Source organism: Macrosteles quadrilineatus, unplaced genomic scaffold, assembly GCF_028750875.1.
Source record: "Macrosteles quadrilineatus isolate MER2022 unplaced genomic scaffold, UCM_ALF_1.0 Scaffold_8__2_contigs__length_117827958, whole genome shotgun sequence".
NCBI lineage: Eukaryota > Metazoa > Arthropoda > Insecta > Hemiptera > Cicadellidae > Macrosteles > Macrosteles quadrilineatus.
In genome coordinates this window covers 83011285-83027742 of record NW_026542601.1, presented here as the reverse complement: position 1 = coordinate 83027742, position 16458 = coordinate 83011285, and the positions used below count along the sequence as shown (strand labels likewise).

General features: G+C 36.7%; 1 protein-coding gene across 2 annotated transcripts; it reads left to right on the top strand.

Moving 5' to 3' along the window:
* Positions 1 to 1755: 1755 nt before the first annotated feature.
* On the top strand, positions 1756 to 10687 carry LOC128999999 (26S proteasome non-ATPase regulatory subunit 6-like). 2 transcript variants are annotated; one of them, XM_054426831.1, is made up of 7 exons: positions 1756 to 2738; positions 5354 to 5506; positions 5872 to 6069; positions 7920 to 8070; positions 8938 to 9200; positions 9679 to 9860; positions 10353 to 10687. In XM_054426831.1, exons 1-7 carry the CDS (start codon positions 1983 to 1985, stop codon positions 10618 to 10620), a joined length of 1971 nt encoding a protein of 656 aa, XP_054282806.1. In that variant the 5' UTR covers positions 1756 to 1982; the 3' UTR covers positions 10621 to 10687. The 2 variants fall into 2 exon arrangements, with proteins under 2 accessions (XP_054282806.1, XP_054282807.1); XM_054426832.1 differs by lacking the exon at positions 1756 to 2738 and adding an exon at positions 3885 to 3991.
* Positions 10688 to 16458: the final 5771 nt, after the last annotated feature.

Sequence of the window (16458 nt, the reverse complement as noted above, 5' to 3'; positions counted from 1 at the left end):
ACCTCTACAAAGTTCTAGTTGAAACAACAATTTGAATTGTACAAGGAAAAATATGTTTTTCGTAAACACAGTTCATGGTCACACAGTGATGATAAAAAACACGGATATAGTAACTGAAAATGTTTGATGTCAAAATAAATATTGAAAAGATTTCAAATTTTTATGTATCTTTAAAAAAGTTGAATATTCTGTTAAAATAGTGTACACTAAACAGTGTTGCGATTCTTCAATGGCTATACCTAAATTAATGTCATTTTGCACCCAGGGCCGTCCCTAGGGTTGGCGGCGCCCCCTCCCCATCAGTAGAAGTTGCAGTCGCATATTTTAATACTTAGGTTAATACAAATAGCCGCGGCGCCACGCCCCCTCATCCACAGCAGCTTGCCCCGGTTACCCCCCCTTCGGCCGGCCCTGGTTGCAGCCATTGAGCTTGTTCAAATTGAGACTATCACTTAAATTCATCCGCTTCCATTGTAGCCTGTTGGCACCCCTGTGTGATGGTTAGTCTTATCATAGCCTAAAACAATGTGAGGGAAAAAGTACCTAAACAATAAACATTTATGAACTTTATAATACTTTTTTATAAAATGGCGAGGCGACCATATGAATGTAGGTATTTTAAGCCAAGTATGAATGGAGATAAGTAGCGTGATATTAAAAAAAAATAATAAAAAATAAAAAAAGTACCACTATGATTATGTTATGTTTCTGTGAGAAGGAGGTTAAGTTAACCCCTGCAAAAAAATCTATTTCCATTGAATGTTATCAGTAACTTACTAGTCCATTTTTCATCTGTCTACCAATAAAAACACCCAATAGAGTAACAGAAAAAAAAACACCACTAAATCACACTACTGTATAAGAGGTATTAGGTTATGGTGTTGATGTATGTTGAACTGTTTATCAACAGTTGGAATGATTTGTTTTTCTTTATTAGTTAGTAAACAATCAATTTTTGGGGTTAATTCAAAATCTTAACTTTTAATTGTGTAGTTAACTATCATAGCCAAATATTCCATATTTTTTACAATTCCTTTGTGCCTTAAACAGATTTATGCCAAAGAGGGATGTGAATTCATTTAAATAAAAAGAGTTGTCGTGTGTCTAATTCTAATTTGAATTCTATGTGTTGTGGTTTTGGTTTCACCGAAGTCAGAAATAACAAGATGGAAAAGATCAGAACTTTAAGAATGCTGATTTCTAGATATAGAGCTGACGCAGCAGATCTAGCCAGGAGGGAAGAAGATCTGACCAGGGAACTGGAAATTATAGAAAATCTCATATCAACAGCAACGATATGGTACATATCAAAAGTAATTCAAACTAGAGAAATGCAAGCTCCTCAGCAAGAAACAGAAAAGGCAAGGGAAAAATTAGACCGACTTAAAAGAATTTTAAGAGATATTAGACAGTCAATAGAGGTGGTGAAAGATGAAGAAACCGTCATAAGGAAAAGAATAGAAGAGCTGGAAACATTGTTAAATTATCAGCCAGATTCATATACTAGTATGTTTACCAATGAGAGAATCTTTGAAAAATTTGATCTTGCAGATAATATTTATGATTCAACTATCCAAAAAGAAATTTACAGCATTGAAGCTGAACACCTAGAAAAAGGAACAGAAGAAAATCAATTACAAACTAAAGATAGTGGAAGGAAATGTAAAGGAGGAATTCCCAAAACTATAATTGAACACACTGAACAAAGCTGTGGAAGCTATAATAAAGGCCATAATAGTATGAAAACTGAGAGGTCAGTAGATCTTCACTTATCAAATGCAAAATTAACTTCAATTACTGATAAAAGTAAAAGCAAATGTCTAACAAGTGACCTAGCTGATTACACTAAAACAAAATGTGAAAAATCATTTGATGTAGGATTTAAGAGTAGTGTTGCTGAGGAATCTGTAACATTTGACCAAGGAAGAAATATTTCACATAAGTTTGATGAAAATAATGGCTCTGTTACTGACAATGATAAAATGATTAAAACAAGCAATGAACAAAAATGTGAGGACAACCCCCTAGAAAGTGCTGCAATAGATCGGTCCAATGATGAGGCTGGAAGAGATTTCAAATTCATGCAGTTTGATGAAAATAATGGCTCTGTTACTGACAATGATAAAACTATTAAAACAAGCAATGAACAAAAATGTGAGGACAACCCCCTAGAAAGTGCTGCAGTAGATCGGTCCAATGATGAGGCTGGAAGAGATTTCAAATTCATGCAGTTTGATGAAAATAATGGCTCTGTTACTGACAATGATAAAACTATTAGAACAAGCAATGAACAAAAATGTGAGGACAACCCCCTAGAAAGTGCTGCAATAGATCGGTCCAATGATGAGACTGAAAGAGATTTCAAATTCATGCAAGAAAACCAGGATACTCTTGTAAATGACACAAATTGGAATCATGTTTATGGAAAACTTGTAACCCAAGTAAACGAGCTTAGAGAAGATTTAGAACATTCTTCCTTAAAGCTCAGGCAGAGTGCAGAATATGTTAAGAATTTAGAGGAAGAGTGTTTAAAGTTGGAAAAGGAAATAAAAGATAAAATTCATCTACTTGAAAATAAATTTGCTGCATTAGACCAAAAAGAAAAGGGTATTAACTGTGAAGACATAAATGCATTGCTACCAAATATTGGTGTAAAAAATTCTCTATTAGCAATGCAGGAAGCTATTGAGAAATCAATAAATGCATTAAAGGAGGCCTCCACCTCTATGTTTTCAAATGTAAGTAAGATTTAATATGCGATTAATGTGAAAAACACATTTTATTTGCACTTGTCTCTTTAAGGGAAAAATGACTTTAATTTATTTACAGTTGTATATTGTGGTGACTGGTGACCAGGATTTTCTAATATAAGTAGGAACCTATCATAAATTCAGGAATTCCGGAAACTGCAACAATACCTTAGTAAAAACTCACTGTCAAAACAGCAATCCTACCTTGTTTAGCGGACGTCCACGATTCTTGTTCCTCCAGGGGTTTAATCATAGTTTGTAATCCCTTGTTATCAAATTTATAACACAGAAATATGATCTTGAAAAAAAAAGATAAATAATTCTGTGTAGGACCCATGCCATGGTATGACCGCGTGTTACTGTGTTGTATGACAATCAGAGTCATTAGTCCCGGACCAAGCGTACGTTCAAACATCGACGGCGGTTATTTTATTCACGTCGTCGCATCAAGAAACTAAATTGTGATCACGGGAGTGATGACGAAGTGGTCCACGACCATGGGAGAATGACTTACAGCTTCAGGCGTCGCTGCCGTGGCAAACGGAAGATCCCAGATTTTGCTACGATCGCGGAATGCTTACATGTCGTTATCTCAATCACCAAAGCATTGGAAAAGCGATTCGGTGACTTGAGAGAGTTGCAATCAATATAGGCTAAGTTATATTGATTGCAACTGCTCTCTCAAGTCAACGAAATCGCTTTTCCAATGATTTGGTGATTGAGAGTTTCAATTTGGACAAAGCAAAGTAACTTGACACCCATGGACCCGTTGACATAGTGGCGTAAAAGCCCTTTTGGTAGCTGCCTCGTTCACCTGCCATCCAGAGGTTGTTTAGTTGTTCATTATGCTCTAACGTCTCCAATAGCATCACACGTAAAACAGGCTTCAGATTTTGTAACCGAACGAGAAGCCTACTTGTAGTGAAAATATTGAAGGTTTGAAGTAGAAAGCATATACTGTAAACTCATCATGGTCCTGTAAACTCGTTTAGGAGTAACAATATTCAAGAGAGATTTAATCCATGGTAGTGATAATCCACGATACATGCCTGTCATATATGACATATAGGAAGTTCAAAGCTACTCTGTTCTTCTTTTTACCTTTCTTTACATAGTTTGTTTGTTTGTCTATGATAAGTTGCATGACTGTCGTTTATTGTACCTTCTCTTCTGTCAACTACTAAAGAAAGGATAATCTTTATTTTATATTAAAATAACAAAAGACATCTTAACAATTTACTGTAAGTACTTTCCCCGCAAATGATAGAGTATTCATTGCCATTTTTTAACCAATCTATTTAAGGCCCTAATATTTAAATAATTTGAATTAGATAATTTGCAGCTTTGCTGTGCTATAGGTTAGCTTAGTTCTTGAACAAGCTTTTAATTACAAATAGGCTAGCCTAATTCAAGATTATGTTAAAACTGGTCCTATATTTGTTTGGCTAAAACCTGTTGGAAGTATTTTGAGTTAGATAGGTAGGCCTATTCAAGTAAACTTAACCTTGATTTAAAAGGTAAGAAACACAAAGATTTGGTAAAATTAGCCTTACTTAGGCCTAGGCCTACTTGTGATGATCCCACTAGTAGCTTTCCAGCTGTGGTCGTCAAAGGTATTTAATTTTCAGGTAGGGCCTATCTTCTCTTACTCCTCCAAAAATTCTTCCACTTTGTAGGCCTTTTCTAAAAATTACTTCTAAGTAATTTTTGAGTTTTTTCTTGAATAAGTTTTGTCTTGGCAGCTTCTTATGTCTTCTGTCAATTTATTAAATATTTTACTTGCTGAGTGGTGTGGTCCAGCTATTACCAATGATGTTTGGTGACAATTCAGGTGTAGGACATAACTAAACTTAGCCTAGGCTATTTATGGTTTTGTTCTGGTATTATAATTATTTAACTTAAATTATTTCGTGGTTGCGTTTGAAGACTTCGCTATATACTTCGATATATAAACAGAGGTAAGGGTGGGAACTTTAAGATTAATAAAAAGCGGTCTGCAATGTTCTAAAAGATGGGTTCTAGGCCTACATATTATTCTAATAATTATCTTTTGTAGTAGAAAGACTCTGTTTGCTTCACTGCTGTTGCCCCAAAGTACGATGCCATAACTCAATACGCTATGAAAGCAGCCATAATATACTTTCATCAAGATATGATGTTTCACTATATTTAGCATTCTGCGCATAAGACAGCATACCACCGCAAGTCTTGAGGTTATGTGTAGGCCTAAGTTAGGCCTACCTCAATTTTTATTTACTGTTTCTCACTTTTACCCTTTGTGCCTTACAGCACACTGTAATAACTTTCACATCACCTGGACCAGCAGTGCACTGTTACTGCCCGTTGCAAAACGCTCCCTTTACACTGCTAGTATAAATAAATCAAAGCCTAGCTTTTGTTATGCCTTGTGTTGTGTGTGTGTTGTGTTCTACGTGTGCAGATTGATAAGTTGAAGCCCCTGACGGCTTTAAGATTGTGGCTTATAACAAATTCTGAATTTATCAAGGTCATTGACAATGTAAAATTCGGTACTGTACCTTATGTATATTATAATTTTTTGTGATTTTGTGAGGCCTCGATTTATGATGGAACCCTCTGTTTAGATGGTGGAAGGAGAAGGAGTCACCCCGGCGTACATGCAGATGGCCCATTGGCGCTTCACTCTCAAGTTGCCAGAGTACCAGGGAGATAAAGAACTCAAGGAGAAGCTGATGACTGGAATAAAACAGGGAAACATGGCTCCATATTACAAAGAGGTGAGTAAATTTATGTAAATACCATGGAACTTTTCTTTAATTAATTTTACTTATCATTTAATTCTAGGTGGTGAAACTTAAATCATTTATCAACCATTACCGATAGCATTTCATACTTACATCTCAGTGCTACTAACCGTTTAAATTTTGTACTGCTAGGTCTTACGTAAACAAATTATACAGTAATTGAGGACAGGCTACCTAACTCTTTATTTTTCTCAAAACTTAGCCTATTTTTGAAGCAATTCTCTGATTTCAATACCAAGAAAAACATTTTACATTCAAAGAAACTAATTTGTCTTAAAAGATTAATATATGCAAACAAATTTAGAAAAACTAAAATTGTTTTTTGATGGCTGTTACAGGTATGTGCAGACCTAGGCTGGGAGTTTGACACCAAGCTGTATGACGAGATGAGTGTAGCCAATACCAAGCGACTTGAGGAGTTGGAGAAGGAACATGAAAACAATGTAATGGACGAGGAAGACCAAAGCCAGCTGTGTGGAGTGTGGCAAAGCAAACTGGACTATCTGTGCTCCATCGGGGACAGGGAGAACGCAACGGTTAGTGTTCAATGTTTACTAGAGGACCCATGCTGCTCCGCAGCGTTAAATTAATTATTATATCCGAGAAATAATCAAATTTATAATTTTTTATTGAGTAATACGGTATCTTGAGCTTAACTGATTCAAACAATCAATAGCTCAATTTAAATCCTATAATTTACTGATTATTTTGTGTCTAAAACATATAGAAAAACAGGAACAATACTGGAGCTATTGATTTTTAACCATATTAAAACATTATGAAAAATAATTTTTATATTGGTTATTCACCTTGCATTTGCTTGAAACTCGTCGGATTTGAATAACTTAATTAAATGAAAACCAGTATTTAACTGAAGGTTCTTAGACTTAAATATATGGGATTATAAATCTATAACTGGTAAAGGTACATCTTAATTTGAAGTAAGAAATATAAAATAAATCAAATTATGTGTTCTGGTCGTGTAATACTGTAGGTAAATATTTGTAGATGATTGATGGCAAATTTGTGCGTGCATACCTTCAATTCGAGACCTCAATCATGAAAATCGGTCGGGTAGAAGAGCCAAACGAACTCGGCAAAGAAAAACCAAATTTAACTTCCATAAGAAATACATGGGGAGCAAATTTTCATTTGCGTATACACCGAGTGGGATTATAGATAAATATATGTCGATGCTTGATGGTAAATCTGTGCGTGCATACCTTCAATTTGAGACCTAAATCATGAAAATCGGTCGGGTAGAAGAGCCCAACGAACTCGGCAAAGAAAAGCCAAATTTAACTCCCATAAGAAATACATGTGGAGCAAATTTTGTTTACGTATAAGCCTAGTGGGATTATAGATAAATATATGCCGATGCTTGATGGCAAATCTGTGCGTGCATACCTTCGATTTGAGACCTCAATCATGAAAATCGGTCGGGTAGAAGAGCCAAACGAACTCGGCAAAGAAAAACCAAATTTAACTCCCATAAGAAATACATGGGGAGCAAATTACGTTTACGTATAAACTGAGTGGGATTATAGATAAATATATGCCGATGCTTGATGGCAAATCTGTGCGTGCATACCTTCGATTTGAGACCTCAATCATGAAAATCGGTCGGGTAGAAGAGCCAAACGAACTCGGCAAAGAAAAACCAAATTTAACTCCCATAAGAAATACATGAGGAGCAAATTTCGTTTACGTATAAACCGAGTAATACTATAGATAATTATATGCCGATACTTGATGGCAAATTCGTGCGTGCATACCTTCAATTTGAGACCTCAATCATGAAAATCAGTCGGGTAGAAGAGCCCATCGAACTCGGCAAAGAAAAGCCAAATTTAACTCCCATAAGAAATACATGGGGAGCAAATTTCGTTTACGTATAAACTGAGTGGGATTATAGATAAATATATGCCGATGCTTGATGGCAAATCTGTGCGTGCATACCTTCAATTTGAGACCTCAATAATGAAAATCGGTCGGGTAGAAGAGCCAAACGAACTCGGAAAAGAAAAACCAAATTTTTTTAATATATAAGATTCTGTCATATATTTTTACATCAGTGGCATTAGTCTACTATGGTTATGTTGATGTGCAACGTGATTCTATTAAAACTTTATTAATTCAATCGCTTCAACGATACCTTGATTAATGGTATCTAAAATCAAAATCTATCCCTCAGGGTTAAACCAACGACCCTGAAATTGATCGATTGAAATTAGATCTCTTATCACTTAGTTACCCAGAATATTTGGTCGCACTGTGCAGAGACTGCCTTTTGGACTGTATACAGAATTTAGAGTAAAATCCAAGATTAAATTGCATTGATGTGGAAATCATCTTCTGATGTACCGGTACTTATACATTTCCTCAGACCCTGGCCAACTCCAAGGTTGATGACAAGACTGTGCCCAAGAGTCACAGGATCGATGCTGTCTTCTCACTGTTCAGAATCTCCTTTTTCCACGGATGTAACATTAAGGGAATGAGCACAGCGATTGAAAAGGCTACTGAACTAATTGAAGGTAAGGGTGTAGAATGCATCTCTTAAGTAAATTTAATTAAATCACACAAGTAGGCTATAAAAAGTGAGGGAGGAAAATATACTTATTGTTCAGTACATGGAAAACATTAAATTTGGCCAAAAAGACAGAAATTTACATTAACCTGATTACCTACAGAATATGTGTAAAACAGAATTCATAACACAGGAGAGAATTTTAAATCCTACATAGGCCACTGTCCCATTTCTTGATTGATGTAGTTAGCGATTGTCATTAGGCCTACTGTATGTATAAAGTTATAACATGACAAAATGTTATAAATTATAAATGATATGATAGGCTATTTGGAAAGCTAAAGCTTATATTTCAAATAGGCTGCAGTCACACACTGTAATCATTCTACATTTTTGACAAGTGAGCCATTAACAATATATCTTATGCATTTTTAACATTGCTCCTCATTGTCTTTTACATAGGCCTACATTTAAAAAAATCATATACATACCTTACTCTTCCAGTCATCCAACATTTTAATTTGAATACCTAACAGTAAAATGCAGCCACACAGGGGGGTGTGAGCTGGTCTAGTAGTAGGGCAGGGACTTGGGTCTCTGAGGTCCTGGTTTCGAATCCCGCCAATCACCAATAGATTTGATCTAAGTGATAATGCCACCTTATATACTACCTTATATACTACCTTTAGTCCTAGCCTGAAGTAATGTGGACAATTCTAGGCTAGAACCTATAGGGAAAAAATGCAGCACACATCATAAACCTATATTTCAACTTTCTCATTCCATTTGCCTAACAAACCGCAACTTGTGGCCAAGGTGTCCGTTGTTTAAATCCTTTTAACAGTTTCCATTAATTTATTGTTATTTTACCAAGGTATCAGCGGTGGGGACTGGAGTGCTCGTAATAAGCTGAAGGCCTACGAGGGTGTTTGGAGTTTGGCCATCAGAGACTTCACCCGTGCTGCTCATCTGTTCGTCGACGTAGTTCCCACATTTGAGTCGTACGAGCTGGCTGACTTTGGTACCATTATCCGCTACACCGTGCTGTCTTGTATGATCGCTCTGCCCCGGTGTGACCTGAGGAAGAAGCTCATGCTGCACGGAGTTATGGCGCAAGCTCTTCATTCTCAGTATCAGGTATTTGATTTTTGTGGCACTATTTCTTATTTTTGTGGGAAATTATTGATGAACTCCTCCGAACAAGGTATAGTGATAGTGCCTTAGAGAGAATAAGTCTGACATTGCTGGTTTGAGACAAGCTGCCTACTTTATCATAACACTGCGGCCACCACTGCCCGTTTGATTTATAATGTAATAGTAAAACACTGTCTAAAGATCACTGCAAGGATGTACAGCGTGTATACAAACTCTCTGGAACGCTTTTGTATATTTGTTCCTTAGGTCGAAACAATGAAAAAACATACAAACAAAATGGGTCTAAAATGCCTGGTTTTCTATCTGTTTGTGATTCTCACAAATGTATCCATAACTTTTAAACCTGCTAAGCAATTGACTTCAAGCCTAGTGCATAAGTAAAGACAAATAGGACCAACCTTTGTACAAAGTATCAGATTTATAAGTTCTACTAAGCACTATGTTTGATTCTTCTATCCAGGACCTAAGGGAGTATTTCGTGTCACTGTATGACGGTCGCTACTCAGACTTCCTCGTTTGCTTGGCTCGTATTGAGGTTGAGATGAAGAGGGATCCGTTGCTGCATCCCCACTACCGTCACTACGTCCAGGAGATGAGGCTGCGAGCCTACAAACAGATATTACAGGCTTACCGCTCTCTCAGGTAACTGATTTTAGGAGCTTATCAGATCAAATAAAAATTGATCATGCCATGACATGAATGTAATCTTGGTTTCTTATGTACTTACAGGGGACTATCAGAAAACTTATTTTTGATCCATCAATGTATTTTGTGTGCCATTTTATTCAGTCAAATCTAATAGTGTTTGAGAATATTAGTTAAATTAATTTTGTGGTAATTTTTTTACCAAGATTTGTTTGTGCTATTTATAAAAATTAAAAAGCTGTAATAAGTAGTTGTTGTATATGAGGTCGGAGGTGGAGGTACTTGTTTTTATGTTGTTATTTTTTTAATTAGGCTACTAAAACGAGGGCCACCAAAAATGTGTACCCTTAAAAGAGTTCTCTTATCATTTTTTCGCTGATTTGTTTTTACTACTACGTTTGAACGTTAAATTTAGTCAGAACCAGTTAAGCCTATGGTGGTAGAAGTGTTTTTATTCAAATTTAATCTGTAATCTCTGTCCATTTCCAGTCTGGACTACATGGCCCAGTCCTTCGGTGTGACCAGTGAGTTTATCGAGCGAGAGGTGGCCAGGTTTGCCGCTGCTGGGAGACTTCAGTGCAAGATAGATTCGGTGGCCGGGACAGTGATCACAAGTGCTCATCTGGACGACTCAGTGCGCAGCAAGGAAGCTCCCGAGGCTAGCCTGGACAGGAACATTCTCTACCAGACAACCGTCAAGCGAGGAGACATCCTCCTCAACCGACTCAAGAAACTGGCCAGAGTCATGGACTTCTAGAACAGTCGTGTCGCTTTAATTTATATTCATCAATAAACTTCTTTTTGTTATAAATGCTAACTAAAAATGTGTTTCTTATTTCTTTGCCGTTGAGGTATTGGGTGGACACTTTGAAAACGTTAATTCCCTTTGTAATAAAATAATTTTTAAACATTTCACCTGTTGTCCAGGGAGATATGCTCCTTTACTGTGAGGAGTAAATCATTTCAAGGTCTCTCATTTCCAGTTGGGGACGTTCAAATTGAAATAGACAGAATTTGTGAGTAAAAGTCAGAATGTTTAGCTAGCCAACCCTTAGTTTGGCTGATGATGATATCTGGTATCTAATTATATCACCCTTCGTATCTGGCAATTACCATAGAACTGTAAAGAGTTCTAAAGAACTGTCTAAAGAACCTAAAAATGTCTCTTTAGACAACAATTCTGGGAAATAAGAACCAGGGTTTAATGTAGGGTTTAATGTATCTTACTGGTTCGTTTTTTGGAGCTATTCTCCACTACAATAATTAATTTCATCTATCATTTCAGCCTCTGGATTGCTTATATAATCAAATAAATAGTAAAGTCTTACCTTAGCAATCCTTATTCATATGCATTCCTTTAATAAGGATTGCTAAGGTAAGACTTTACTATTTATTTAATTAATTTCAGCAGACGATATTTAACAACACAATTACAATATCCCATAGAATAATAACAATACAATGAACTATCCAATTCTGTATTATAGGCTCCACCATCATTAAGAATAAGTATGGTATTACATCTAAAGTCGGGACCACGTAAGTTTGCAGTTGGTGGCAGCCAATCACAAGACAAGGCTAGTGCGACGTTGCCACATCGCCCATTGACAACACTAATTAAAATATAAAAGCAATATTTTCAAATCAGCTGGTATTATCAGATTTGGCAACACCGCACCGTTCTCATTGGTTCATTCAAAACAATATGGTAAATAGGCTCCTCCCTTAACTGCAAACTTATGTGGTCCCGACAATAAGTAATTGGTCCTACATTATTTGCCAGTACACGCGTTTGTGTTCTGTGTTCTGCCACCTTTAGTTTACAGAAGAAACCCTCTTATCTGGCCATGACAGGACCGGCCCTTGGTTGGAACAGCAAAAAAGATTTGGTTCTATCAACAATTTTTGAAATCTTTTAGTATTTGTATTAGCCAACTGGGATTGTGGGAGGTTTATTTTTGCCAGCTTTGTATAGAAATTTCTAAATTTACTTTCCCTTGCTCTCAATCAGTACTCTTGTTGTCAGCTTACTAGTATCTCTTTACCATTCATTAAAAAAAATTAAATCAGCTGTTTTCATTGTTGAACAATTTAACTGTTTGTAGAAATAGACATGAAAAGTATTGTTAATAACATTAACCAATAGTTATTTGTGGAACTAGTGAGCAAAGGGAGCAATTGACTCACTCGAGAGAAATACTTAAGGCTTGTGAGGAATGGTTTCTCAAGTGAGGCAATTGCACTTTGCACTCGAGCTGCACATTATATTTTTCCTACAGTTACCATAAAACAAATAAATTGGTAAAGAAACGTGACATATTTTTACACAGAAGTGAACTTTTAAAATGACATTTAATGATACAACAGAACTACAGCTGGCCAGCTGATTTACAGCCAGTGCTGCCAAACGTATTTTGCGCGTATACGACCTTGTCTGCATGTTACACGCTCACTATTTCGTGCCTTCACGTTGCAAATCTGGAGTGAGTGAGACAAAGTAATTAGAGTGAGACAATGTTAACATTGTCTCACTGATGAGCGAATTGGCCACTTTGCTTTCTCAAATCAGTGAGAGAACATGTACATTGTTAGGTAACTGTAGGAAAAAGTGATTTTCCAAAACTTGATTCAATTACTGAAGAATTAGAGAGTTAAGGCTTACAAGCTATGAATAGCTCTAACAATTTCTATTGACTATTTTTACCACTTTTTATAGAACTTGTTAGTTATAGAGGGACTGTACATCTTTGAATCAACCAAGATCATAATCGTAATTGAATTTAATTGTACTTTTAGTACTTTACATTGACATTCAAATGGCGACCATACAAAAGTAGGTATTTTAGGCCAAGTATGAATAGTCTCTAAATAATACTTTTGCACTAGGGATCTTGGAAGAAATTCAACATTTAGAGAATATAATTGACCTATCAGGTCCATTTCTTGGTTAGTAAACAACTCAAGACAAAGCCCCAATCAGCATTATATAGAAAGTGGTTGTTTCTTCATAGCATTTGTCTCTCTACCAGAGTTCAACATTATTCCCACAGGTCAAATCCGAAAATGCTGCGTTCCAAAATTCAGTTTAAAATTACAAAACAACAAACATATAAAACAGCTAGGCGAGATCGTAAAAACAAGTTGGCAACATTGGCTGCAAATATTGTAGATCAATGCATTAATTGTTGCACTGCTATTGTTGGCAGACGGGTTTAAACTCATGACAACACAACGTGCTATTTTCTGACTGTCGATAATTATAGATCTCTGTAAATCTGGTAAGTAAAAGAGTTATATTTGCTTTAGTCAAAATTTATACTAATCACGTTGGACACGTAGTTGCTTGAAATAGCCATAAGAATGCTTCTTTAAACCTACTCCTATACACTACTTACTTGTGAAAGTGATTATTGTAATACCAAGGGAGTATGTTTAATCTATGGTAATACACACATCAAAAAGCCATGCAATTGTGGGGAGCATAGAAAAAAAATAAACCTAAAACATGATACAGTTGCCCCACCCATCCTAGGACTCTAAGCTCAAGCACGGGATTGTTTTTCATATTACTTGAGGGTAGAGCTAAAGTAGTGGCATTATCACTTTGATTAAATCTTCTTGTGATTGGCTGGATTTGAACCCAGGACCTCGAGGACTAAAGAGCCTCGCTCACCGTAGGCATAGATACAGTAAGCATAAAAAACAATCCCAGCGTAAGTATGGACTGTTATCCCCTTGTTGCGTGTGGTTAGCAAAATGAAAACAATTTTAATACTATCAGACAAATATTTTTCATCCCTCCGTATAGTACTGAAAGTAGCTATTTTTTGATAAAACCTGATACCAAGTTATTGTTTCCCAAGCTCAATTTTGAGCAAGCAATACTATCAGCTGATTTCCCCTAAATTACTTTTTCTTGCTCTCAACTCAATCAGTTCTTCATTTGGTCAATACGTAGTACGTGCGTTGGTGTTTTTTACAGTTAGTTTCTATTATTGAAATCAGCTGTATAACAATACAAATGTGAACAGAATAATGTATTGTATAAGCCAGTTTGCTGCGTTTAGCTTGTACTGCATGTTAACTGCAAAATGAACATAACCTTGGACATGAACGTCTGACTTTTACGTTGTTATGCAGGTATGCTATAACCTTTTTGGTTTTATTTGTATGATGAAATAATGTTATTAGAAAATATGTACCCTATAATAGTTTCTATTCTACTGAAGTATGTTATTCTGTAAAGGAGTATTTTTTGTTGTGATGGAAAGTATCGTTTATAACTTGTAGTCTTAGTCTACAGGAAGTGATTTCGCAGCACTTGCTCCAATTAATCCCATCTTCGGTTTGTACGTGAAAATAACCCTCACACGCTCGGCTTCGCCTCGCACGTGGAATTTTGTGTTGAGCGCACACCGAAAACTGCCACTTTCTGTACCAGTATTGGAATTCGGTAATGGCAGTAATATTTAGGCCTACTGCAGTCGTAAAACTCTTATGAAAGTGCCACAGGCGATCAAACATTTCTTTAAAGTGGAAAAGTGTCAATTTTGGCGCTTTAGTTACATAAAAATACAAAACATAGCAGCAACAAGTGACGGTATAACTTGTAGATTAAATTAACCGTATAACTATTGATGCTAAATGATGTGCATCAAGACACAAGTCCTAGGAACTGCCAGTTGGCTTTGGTCCAGTGAATACAATGTTGTGAAACTGTAATAGAAAACTACACAACTCGTTTGTAGTCTTACACGGGACTCGTACTCTTGTAATGTGTCAATTAATATGACTGGTAGTTCGGTGCCAATGAATACATAGTCTTCATATTCATTGCTTGCGCCAACACATGAATGTTAAAGTAACGGCGGCGTCCTTAAAACCGCCAACTGAAGATACACACTGTGAGGTTATGGTGGATTTCGCCATTATGAAGCTAAAATCAATAAGCTATTCTATTATACTATACAAAGTAAAGTTTCAACTACGAGCTGTCTGTAATGACCGAACGAAGAAAGGAGCTAGGTATTTAACTACAGCTGTTTCATCTTGCAAACACTTCATAAGTTTAATAACGTTTACATAAATATACAGTGTGTCTAATTTTTGAGTTCATCATGGTGAAGAAAATCGCCATAAAACACGAACTTGAATGACACGGAGCATTGAAATAAACTACTGGCCGACCACGCGAAGGGAAAAGATGCAAATAAAGGTAAGCTGCGAACCAACTTTAAGTTATCTTGGTTGTACCTTCAAAGTACAGGGGGTGAGGGGGATGTGATTGTTTGTAGGCCCTACCTATAAATTAAGGATTGATTACAAAAGTGGTCAAAATACAATTAATTCTTATACATTCGAGAGAAATATGATTCTCCAAGTACAAGTTAAAGTTAAGTTATGTTGCACTCCCAGAAATATATAAGAGTAGACTACTGGAGAATCGGTAACAGAAACTGTCACATACGTTCTCCCTCTAAAGGCTATAACCCATATAAATTACCATTTCTACATCTAATTTGCAAAACGAGTATGTGTTGTATTTACCTTCGTAATTAAAACTAATCTAAATATGGATACAAGCGAACATGTATTTGAAATATCGATTTATACAGTAGGCCTCGTCTGATTGGTTATAACATTTTCTTTTTATAAAGTGCGATGTTTCATATTTGTAACAATATCTTGTAAGGAGCACACGACATTTTTGGAATGCATTTTTGGGACTAGGATTCGTCTTATCAAAGTCTTGTAGGGGTTAGGTTCTAGGGTTTTTTGGAACAATGCCTTGTCGGAGCAATTTTTGTCAAATAAATGCTAGTTTGGAATCAGTGGTTGTCGAAGCAATTCGTTTTAGGCTTAGGTTTTGCTGAAGAACTGCATTGTTGGGGTTATGGTTTGTCTTGTCTGAGTAGGTACTGTCATGTCAGGGGTAGGATTTGTAGGAGAGTACTGTCTTGTCAGGGTTAGAGTTTGTCGGAGACTACCTCGTCAGGGGTAGGATTTGTAGGAGTATTGCCTTGTCAGGGGTAGGATTTGTAGGAGTAAAACTGCCATGTCAGGGGTAGGATTTGTTGGAGTACTGCCTTGTCAGGCTTATAGTTTGTTCGAGACTACCTCGCCAGGGTCAGAGTTTGTCGGAGTATTGCCTTGTCAGGGGTAGGATTTGCAGGAGTACTGTCTTGTGAGGATTAGAGTTTGTACGAGACTACCTCGTCAGGGCCAGAGTTTGTCGGAGACTAACTCGTCAGGGGTAGGATTTGTAGGAGTACTGCCATGTCAGGGGTAGGATTTGTTGGAGTACGGTACTGTCTTGTCAGGCTTATAGTTTGTTCGAGACTAACTCGTCAGGGTCAGAGTTTGCCGGAGTATTGCCTTGTCAGGGGTAGGATTTGTAGGAGTACTATCTTGTCAGGGTTAGAGTTTGTCGTTTCCATGTCAGGCTTATAGTTTGTCCTACCTCGTCAGAGTCAGAGTTTGTCGGAGTACTGTCTTGTCAGGGTTAGGGTTTGTAGGAGTTACGCCGGCCACGTGACGTCGCAGGACAGCCGGCAGTACACAGCTGTACCTAGACTAGTTGTATTAGTAGTGGGCC

Bases quoted from the DNA above. Each gene is read 5' to 3' on its own strand.
- LOC128999999 (XM_054426831.1), top strand. From the start codon at position 1,983: ATGATTAAAACAAGCAATGAACAAAAATGTGAGGACAACCCCCTAGAA. The intron at 6,070-7,919 runs GTTAGTGTTCAA...ACATTTCCTCAG, and splicing joins GGGACAGGGAGAACGCAACG to ACCCTGGCCAACTCCAAGGT. The intron at 9,861-10,352 runs GTAACTGATTTT...GTCCATTTCCAG, and splicing joins CAGGCTTACCGCTCTCTCAG to TCTGGACTACATGGCCCAGT.